The 10320-nt window shown below is 29.3% G+C and overlaps 1 protein-coding gene across 1 annotated transcript; it reads right to left on the reverse strand.

Annotated features, from left to right (window-relative positions):
* Positions 1-680: 680 nt before the first annotated feature.
* Positions 681-4044, reverse strand: PAP14 (purple acid phosphatase). The gene is made up of 8 exons (NM_001255901.3): positions 3869-4044; positions 3247-3447; positions 2996-3107; positions 2452-2681; positions 2151-2289; positions 1520-1740; positions 1133-1254; positions 681-1040 (listed from the first exon to the last, which is right to left on the reverse strand). Exons 1-8 carry the CDS (start codon positions 4034-4036, stop codon positions 839-841), a joined length of 1395 nt encoding a protein of 464 aa, NP_001242830.2. The 5' UTR covers positions 4037-4044; the 3' UTR covers positions 681-838.
* Between the last annotated feature and the right edge of the window lie 6276 nt (positions 4045-10320).

Consider the following 10320-nt stretch of genomic DNA (forward strand, 5'->3'; position numbering starts at 1 on the left):
TATAATCAGTTTTCAAACAGTTTATTTTCTACCGAACAGTTGATTTTGTGAAATTTTAGCTGTCCCAAACATGCTTTTGTTATCAGGAAAGAAAACCACTTTTCTTTTAGGAGGCTGTCATATGCAGCTTTCAGAAATCAATGTGCTTGGTAGTGTTGTATTAATGGTTAGTTTTCCTCAGCTTAATTGTAAGCAGTAAAGTATGGTGCTGGTTTTTGTGGTTTGTGGTTTTGTTTCTTGGTGATGTAAACTTTGTAACCAAAAGAGGAAAAAAAATTAATATTCAATGATTACTCTGCAAATTTATTTATGATAAGTGTCTCCAAACCAAAAGCACAATAAAACACCAGACTCCTCCTAAGCTCTTCTACCTTCATATATACTTTAAGAAGGAATAAGGGCAATGGAAGGTGGCAAAAGAAAAACAAAACTAGTCATTTTGTGTCACCAGCTTCCATTTGCAACCATCCTCTACCATTCAATCAATGGGGTGCGAAGGGTAGAGCTCTAAAATTTATCTTTTTTGCATCAAAATGCTACCGTACCGAAGAATTTTTTATTTTTTTTATAGGCGTATTGGAGAAATGTTTAGTAGCATATTTGATGATGGATTTGAGAAGGAGTTGTTTTTGTGTTTATGCAGTGCACCTAAATGATATGATAAGAGTGTAAAGTGTTTTAGAATATAAGCAAGCAATTTGCATTTATCAAATGTGAAAGATACAAAGACACTGCTAAAATCAATGTTGGTGGTATTGGCATACAATCAATTGCCGACTCATGAATTTATTGGCATCACATTTGGTATTTCTTCTCATAAGACCAGTGAATCTTTGTGTTAATGTGAAACATGAGCCGTGGAATCATCAACTGGGTGCCAGTATCTGTTGAAAAACCAAACGGAATCAGCCTCGAAAGCAACTCCGTCTTGATTTCGGTGCCAGCTGTAGTGAGCATGAGTTCGGTTCGTTATGTCAAAAATGGCATGTCCAAAGCTGGCCTCTCGGAATGAAGAATACTCTGGCTGTGGTTCTGTCATGCTGCAGCTCAAATGTCGTTTATATCAGACTTAGTGGCATAAAAGTAAGAAGAAATGTGATAAGACTCATCATGTTACATATAATGAACTTACTTGGTTGCTAAACCTTCAAGGTTTCCTCCATCACCAATGGTTATATATACAGGAGCTGATTGATCTTTTACAGGAGCACAAAGACCATTTACAATATTGTATGCAACATTGGAAACACGCTCCTGATACATAGTAGCTCATCAATCAGACAAATTCAAAAAAGATTATTGAAGTATATTAATTGTGCAATATTTTTGTAGTTTATTTCCATCTTAAGTTTTTAGGGACAGAAACTGACATTTACTTGCATAGTTATCTTTTCAAGTTTGAATGCAACAAGCCTAATGATACAAGATTGATACAGGTGGCTTTCAGAAACATGTAGTAGAAATTTCAAATGAGGAATTGAAGTGTTAGTAGCTTAAGAAGCCAAGTTTTAGCACTTACAGATCGTTCATAGGCATGAACATGACCAGCAAAAACAACATCAACCTTGTACTGCACAAACCAGGGCTCATACATTACTCTCATTGTTTCCCCTTCCATATAGTGATAATTGTAGCTATTATACCAAGGTGAATGCATCAGAACAATCAACCAAGGAGTCTCTGTCCTGTTAACTTTCGGTAGCTCCTCTTCAAGCCATTTATATTGTGGTGTATATTTTCCTGAGAAAATGGAAGATTATTATAACAAAAGAGATATCACTTTAAAAAAACAGGGATATCACAGATTATGTGCATTTAATCCAAGCAGTAACAGCGGCAGAAGAACGCAATTTAACTTTGCATGGTTACACAGACAAACACACAGATTATTTAAGGCAAGTGTTGTTGGTCAAGGACTTAAGGACACCAACATCATTGAATGAATACATACACACACACACACATATATATATAGAGAAAGAGAGATCTAAGAACTGAAATTTTTCAGTAAAATTTGATCTTTTCTAAGTTATATAGGTAATTGCTAAGGTGAAATTATTACAAACAGAATCATGTTCATCTGAAATCATATAATCAGCCAGTGTTCTCTACATAAGTATGTATCATGCAAAAGACATATCTAGCATTACCATATGCTGAATATGAGGCCAAAACAATGATGTGTGCTGAAGCTCTCTTGATAGAATACCAGAAGGGTGAAGTACTTTGAGATGCTTTATAAGGAACATGGTAACGGTGGGTATAAGGTTTGAAAGGTACGGTTTCACCCTACAACAAAGCAGGGATCCATGTTAAAAACTTTATTTACTATGATTTGGACTAGGAAAATGCATTACACGAAGGCTAGAATTCATTGTTGAAAAAAGAAAAGAATGAAAAGTTTCTCAGATAGTTAAAACAAAATAAAGTCAATTCTTATGAGAAGCTTACAATTTCTGGGGCAAAATCAATTTCATGGTTTCCTGCAGTCCATATCCATGGTTGATAAGCAACACTCCTTTCTGTAAACCTTCCCCAAGAATCCCACCTAACGTTATCATGATTTGGGTAGTTATCCGCATAAGAGAGGTCTCCAACAAACAGTACAGTTTGTCCTTTTCTTGGGTTCAATTCATAGTGAGAAAGAGTCTTATTTGAATCAAAACTCTGACCAAGATCCCCTGCAAATAATGCCAAACCAGTTTACAGCAAACATATTGGCCTATTTGGGCATATGCATATAGCATTATGTGTGCATGTTCAACTGTTCATGGTGATAAAGACCGTATAGCTGCTACAACTATCTACATTATGAGTTAAAAGATACTATATAAATCTTGTCTGTACAAAAGCAATTATTTCCAACCGCCCAATGCACGGTGAAATTAAGAAACCACCTACTTTTATGACAACTTATCAACATGAATATGCTTGTATCAAATAACAGCTAACATAGCAACCCCAAGTTACTTTGATAGAATATTAATACACTTACCTATGAGACCAAATGTGTATGGCACATCAGGACCAATTTCAGGAGGAGTCACAAACCAAAATTGCCGTGTTGTGTTCCCAAGTCCAACCTCATAGTAGTATTTGGTTTTGTACTGCCCCAAAAGAAGCACACATATCAACAATTGATACACAAAGCAAAATGCCCTTTTTATTTTCTTTCCCAAGCTTCTAGCTTGGCATCTATCTGGACAATAAACAGCATAGAACCAAAGTAATGGAAAAGATAATTACCTCCAAATTTCTGATGGTGGTGTGGTGTATAAACCCAGATGAGTAATTGAAGAACCTATAAGTAACAAGTTTTCCTTCGGCAATCTTCTTCTTGTCACTGTTCTCACTCCAGTAATGCACTTCGCTCGACCCCGGTTCATCCACTGTCACCCATGACACGATCACTGCTTTCCCCACAAGGTCACCTTGCGTTATATGAACCTTAATGCATAGGAGCCATTGATTCAAATCAAAGAAAGAAAAAATCCCAAAGGGTGCAAAAATGTAAAAATGTTGAATTTAGAAAGAGAATTGGTTAAGCACAAAGCATAGATGTAGCTCTATTGGTGTTTTTGGTGCTATGCTGGTATCAGAACTGAAATTTCACTTGGATAATATGATGATAATAAAGATTTCTATCAAACATCTTCTCAAATTATCAAAGTGAAACTCTAATTTGAATTGGAGAATGGCACACAAGCATAAAACTGCATCTAAATTTCACTCATTGGTTAATGGCAAGTACAGAACTTGATTCACTGGGCAGCAAAGCATCATTAACCACTTCCCTCTCTACTCTAACAGAAAACCAGAATTAAAAATGAAGATAGTAAAGAAGAAGAAGAGAAGGGTAGGTAGGTACCTGCTGGGGAGCATTATAACCAGGAGGAACAGCAAAGACATCGCTGTCAAGTGGCATATCCACTGTCTTCTCAACTTTCCTAATGAAGGGGCTGCTTGAGCCTCCATTGCACATCACGCAAACACTCAGAACCAAAGCCAATGCTAAGAGACCCTCCACAACACCCATTTTGTTTTGCTCAAAACCCGTGATCCAGGGTCGCCTATTTATTATTCCAATGCACTCTCTAATCTCTATGATAATAAGTACTATTAACTGTTAATGAATGGAATGGCATATGATGAGGAATATTCACATTAGAGGTCAACGAGACAGAGGAGGGTCCGTGAAGCAAGCAACATTTATCATCGTTTTCTTCGAAAGACAAAATACGATTGTGTTTACGTTAATTGCCAAGACTCAGAAAACAAACCAATGAATATTCGGCTTCAGTTAAGTTGAGGTGGTGAACTGATTAAAATAATGATAGAAAATCAACAATAATGATATAATATTCATGCATATAATCTATCTTCTTTTCACGTCACATCATGTATGTATCTTTCAGTTTCGCTCTCTCACTTACTTTTTCTTCCATCTCATACGAAAAAGATTTTTGTTAGAAATTACAATGATAATGGCGAAAAAGTTGACTTTGAATGCACAAGCCTAAATCGAAGCATATGAGGAGTGGCGTTCAGACCATACAAGTTGCCCGAATGGGCCGGACAGCCCCAGTAAAGACCTATGAGACACTATTTCCATATATGGCGTCAAACACTTTGGAATCTTTTTTATTCATTCATTACATTTTTCAATGTCATTTTGAAAAAGAAATGGTCATAGTCAAATGAAATTATAGGCCAGTGTTATTTCATAAAAGTTACAAAATGTTTTGATTTATCATTGGTTTTAATCGGTGTTATGAAAATCAATTCTGTTATCGACCGATTGATTCAATATATATATATATATATATATATATATATATATAGATATAGATATATATTTAATATTTTTAATAAAATATGATGCATTCATATTTTTATATTTTAAAATTAAATTTATTATCATAATTAAACTATAAATATTATATAATTATTTATTATTATTAATTAATTTGTAGGTATTAAAATATCAAAAAAATGTACAACCCACGTTAAAATTATGAATATTATCATTAGATAATTAAGAAAAACTCTTATTTTATAAGATTAAATATAAAAATTATTATATGAGCATGAACAAGTCCGGATAAAATATATAAAACATATAATTATTAAATTATATCATCATCAATATGATAATAATTAGTTATTATATATTGTTAGCAAGATAAAAAAATAATATTATTATAATATATTATATATTATTCAATAATTAACTATTTAATAATTTAATATGTTATAAAAATTGTAGAAAAAATAAAATTCTTAATGAGGCCAACACGGTCGGTGACTATGTTTTACCAAATTCGACTAAATTGAGTTGTTTGCATTTTCGGGTCCCGATTGAACCAATGATCAACTAAGCCAGTCTAATTTTTATATTTTAGTCTTAATTTACTTTTCTTTTATAACCAACCACGCGAATCAATGAGTAATTGATGAGTGATATTCTTCTATCTTTTTTTTAATCATGTTATTGAATGACTAAACTCCATAAAAAAATTTGGCTCATCATCTTTAGTTGGATTCTCCTTGTCCAACAACTTCTTTTTTTTTAATTCACAAGACTCAAATATGAAGCTTTACTTAAAGAGACTCAATTTAGTACTTCTCAGACCAATGACTTATTGTTTAATCAGTGATTTCAATTTTAAATTCTAAATATATATGGAGTTCAATAATTACGTTAAATATTTAGAATTTTTTTTGTCGTCTATAATAATCCTAAGTGATTCAAATATGATTACATTAACTGAAAGATATGTTTAGAGTTTAGACTTTAAAATTCAACTTCTCTCTCTTTTAACATCCACCACAACAATTGTTTTCTGGCATCCAAATCATCTTTAACCCAATGATAAATAATCCTGTGGCATTTAATATTTTCAAAATACTAGGGTGTATATATTTTTTGAACATATAAAAGGATAAACTAATAAAGTTGCGCATATTTTTACTATATTTGGCAAGATATTTAAGTTAGTTTTTAGTTTTTTTTACTAATTGAAAAACTTATTTGACTATTTGATAAACAAGTTTTTAGGTTATGTTCAACAAAATTAATTTAAAAACTAGTTGAAAAGTTAGTTGGAACGTAAAAAACTAACTAATAGCCGAAAACTGAAAAACTAACTTATTAAATTAAAAATATTCAATAAAACTAGTTGTTGAAAAGAAATTACTTATCAAATAGTCAAATAAATTTTTCAACTAGTAAAAAAAATTATAAACTAACTGTAATGTCTTGCCGAATATAACCTTAGTAGCTTCTAATTTTTTATATTTTATTCCACTTTTATGATAAATATATTTCTTTATTTTTCTTGTTACCTTTTTTATAAAAATAAATCATGATTTTATTTATTTTTTTGTCATTTTTTACATTTTTCAATTTACTTCAATGATTAGTTTTACTAAACACCTTTAGTTTAATAAAACTAGTTTTTTAGCTTCTAACTACCAGCTTTTTAATCTTCAGCTAACCTGGAGCTAGTTTTGTCAAACATAGTCTTATCTTTAAATTTTATTCTCTCTTTTTTTTAAAAAAAAAAAATCTTTAAATTCTCAAATTTAATAATGACATGCGAATATTTTTTTCTAATATAAATGTTGTTGATTTATTTTTTTGGAAAAACAATGCATGCCAATGATTAATTTAAGAAATTGATGGTAAGGCATTAAATAATTTTAGATTTTATTTGATTTTTCCACGATTTAAAAATTGTATGATGAAATTAATTATTATTTTTCTATTATAATCCTATTTCTATTTAGTTCTTACTTATTTTACAAAATTACCTTAATATCAAATAATAACTATTAAATACTCTTGTATATATACGTTCATTGTCATTCATATATAAATAAATGTTTTTCTTTTATCGAAAATTTCTTTCTTTCGTGTTAATTTAACTAATAATTTAGAGAAAATTAATAAAATTTAATCAAATAAGAGTGGCATTAAACCCGGACGAACGTTTTATCAGAAGAAAAAAAAAACAAAAAACACGGATGAACGTCGGAGTTAGAAGTTTGAAGAAAGGCAAGACTAAGAAAACTACAACTCCTTATTTTAAGTTTTTGGAAATTCTGTTTTTAATTGTTTCTTGTTGGGTCACATTTAGGCTGTGTTGGGATGTGTTGACAGAAATAAAAAACCGAAGATGAAAATGACCGATGGAGATTGATACAAAAGAGTAAAATTATAAGTGGTACGTTCATAGCTTAAATTTTTTTATCTTACCTCGTTATAAAAAAAATCATTTTTTGACAAAAAAAAATATTATCTCTCACTTATTTCTCTTAAATTAAACAACACAACATATAGTTTTATTTCTCATTTTTTAAATTATCCTTATTCTATTTTCATCTACCTCATTTGTTTCCTCTAAACCAAACACATTCTTAATGTTCTCATTGAATAAAATCTGAGTTGTCCTAAAAACAAAATAAATCAATAAAAAATTAAAATTAATAAAAATTTACATTAGAAAAATGTTATTCCGAGGTGTAATTTTACATTCTGGAATAAGTATTCTAAAAGGTTAAAAAGGTGCATGGAGCAACAATAAAAGTGCAACAAGTAATTATCATCTTTTGATAAGGGCTATCAAATTCCTTACAACTTGAGTCCCCATCCGAATCTGAAGAATACACACTCACAAGCCCTTTAGAATTTTTTTTAGCGCTCAGTAAGATTTTTTTTGAGAATGTTATTTTTAAGGTTTAAATAGAATTTTCTCTGAAAAAAAAACTTTGCTTTCTTTATTTTGTTAAATTTTCAATTTTGAGCCTTATATTTTAAAATACAGATATTTAATTTTTTATTTTAGATAATTCATAATTTTGATCTAATTTTTAATTTTGTCTATATTTATTTTTTCTCTTATACTTTAATTGATTAAATAATTTTTTGATAGTATTTTAAATAAATATATTAGTTCTAGCCTTCTAGGGCTCAATTAAACCTAAATAAAAAAATAAAACATAGAAAAATTGAGAATTTGATCAAATTTATAAATTTTCTAAAATAAGAATTAAACACCTTTATTTTAAATGAATGGACCAAAATTATAAATTGAGTAAAATAAAAAAAATCTATTTAAGCATGATTTTATCACAGAACATGGAACTTTTAATAAATGTTTAAAGAATATTAATTAATAGCATAAAACTATTGGTATTTGGTAGTATCTTTATTATTAGTACCACGGATTTATAAGTTAACACTACTTGAAATTTGTGCAAATATAGCATTATAATTTGATATTACCATTTTGAGTGTGTTGATAAAATAACATAAGGTTGGTTCCACTTAATACAATGATATTGAGTTTGAGTTATAAGTATATAATATTTCATTTTTTCCCCCTAAAGATGAATATATGATTGCTTTAAATATTTGAAGAAATTGTCCAATGTTCATATACTCAACTCGAACGTAATATCCTATCATAAAAGATAATTATTGTCTTTGCAAAAAAATATTATTAATTGAAAAATGTTATACAAAAACAACATTATAAAGGTGTTTGCACTCCAAAATTTCCTTAAAAATTATATATGCAATAATTTTGTCATACTTATACAAGATGTACTACTTGGTATAATAGTTCTATTATTTGTTCACACTCATTTGTTCATGCGTTTAAGCTTTGAAATTATTAATTTTATGCTTTTTCAAAAGATTAGATATTAAGTAAATGTGGGAATCAATTTTTCATAGTTTAATTTAAAAAATATATGAATCAAAATTTAATAATTAAAAAATGGAATACACATCAATATTTTTTTATCCATAATTTTTTTTTTTGAATATGATACCACAAAATGTACAATACTCACGCATACTCATTAACAAGTCAGCTATACCCCTTGTTACATCAACACCCTCTATCAACACTTTAATTCCACATATTAAGTGGGTGTTTGCTTGTGCTGTTGTGCATTGTATACGTACATTAATCAAAACAGAAGAAACCGTTCTTTGACTTCAAAAATCCCTTCTTTGGATATTAGTGTATTACTTTTTCCGTATTACATCATCTATCACTTTTATGATTACAATTTTTTGAAAAAGGTTTTTATTTTAAAAATTAAGAATGCATTACTTATTTTTTCAAAATATATATATATATTTTTATATTACACAAAATTAATTAATTTGTAATATTTTAGTTAAAGAAAATTAGTTTGCTACAATAGTTTATATAATTATTAATAGTTTTTTAATATTTAAGACAAACGAAGTTGTCATTCGTGCATAAACATCTGAAGGGAGAACCAGAATAAACGTTGTTTTGGTCGTACAAGCATATTATATTTGTCCACACGTGTCATGCCTACATATATATATATATATATATATATATCATTTGAATATGGAAAATTATCAAATTATTTTTCTCAAACCGAGGGATTCTGTGTTCAGACGAGTACCCCAAAACCTGAATGCAAAAATCGTGGTATTCAGCAAAACGACGAGGACTTTTTCTTGAATGATATCAACAAAAAGAAAATCGGTTCAACATTTGAACCGCGTATATAAAATAATAATGCAACTGAAATGAATACTGAGTCAACATATATATACTCCATGTCAATATGCAGCTGAGTAGAAAGTCTACACTGACATTGGGGGGTTTGTTCACGTCTGTTACAAGAGAAAGAGAAGTCCGCACGTACATACATATTCCTCACACGAGATGCAGCACAACTTTTGTGACAAGATATACTATTATATATTTATGAGCCAATAAGCAATTTATCACATTTTTGTTTTGTATCCTAATTTAAACTTTTACTCAATTTTTAACGCTCAAAATGTTTGAAAAAGAGATTTTACTTTGAATTTTCTGCATCTTAATTTATTATAATATTTTTTTTCCAAAATGTTTGAAAAGTAAAAGATAATAGTTTAAATCTTGTGCATAAAAATGAATTCTCATTAAGAAAGCTAATTTCATCATACTTGTAAATGCTTTTTTTTATTGTCTTTCATTAAAAATGGCTACATATGCAGTACTCCTTAAACAAAAAGAGAGATTTTTTTTTATTTCTTTCTTTCCATTATACTATTATTTATTTTCTCTTCTCTTCTTAACTCTCTTTTAACTGTTAACAAAATTAATGATAAATAAAATTGTTAAAAAAGTTATACAGAAGTGATGTAAAAAAAATAAAAAAGGCAGAGAACAGAAAAGACTAGTTCAAATGTAAGTAGAATCGTTCATTTATTATATTACTATAAGCAAAACCCATTTGAGGAAACCGCAAGTTGACCAGGGTTGGACAATAGTTGAGCAT

This window comes from Glycine max, chromosome 9 (assembly GCF_000004515.6).
Source record: "Glycine max cultivar Williams 82 chromosome 9, Glycine_max_v4.0, whole genome shotgun sequence".
NCBI classification, from domain to species: domain Eukaryota; kingdom Viridiplantae; phylum Streptophyta; class Magnoliopsida; order Fabales; family Fabaceae; genus Glycine; species Glycine max.

What these genes read in the sequence shown, in the direction of transcription:
- PAP14 (NM_001255901.3), bottom strand. Translation starts at nt 4,036, where the DNA reads ATGGGTGTTGTGGAGGGTCTCTTAGCATTGGCTTTGGTTCTGAGTGTT. An exon ending in CCACCATCAGAAATTTGGAG is followed by an intron (nt 3,108 to 3,246) that starts GTAATTATCTTT and finishes CTTTTGGGGCAG; the next exon opens with TACAAAACCAAATACTACTA. An exon ending in TTGATTTTGCCCCAGAAATT is followed by an intron (nt 2,290 to 2,451) that starts GTAAGCTTCTCA and finishes GCTTTGTTGTAG; the next exon opens with GGTGAAACCGTACCTTTCAA.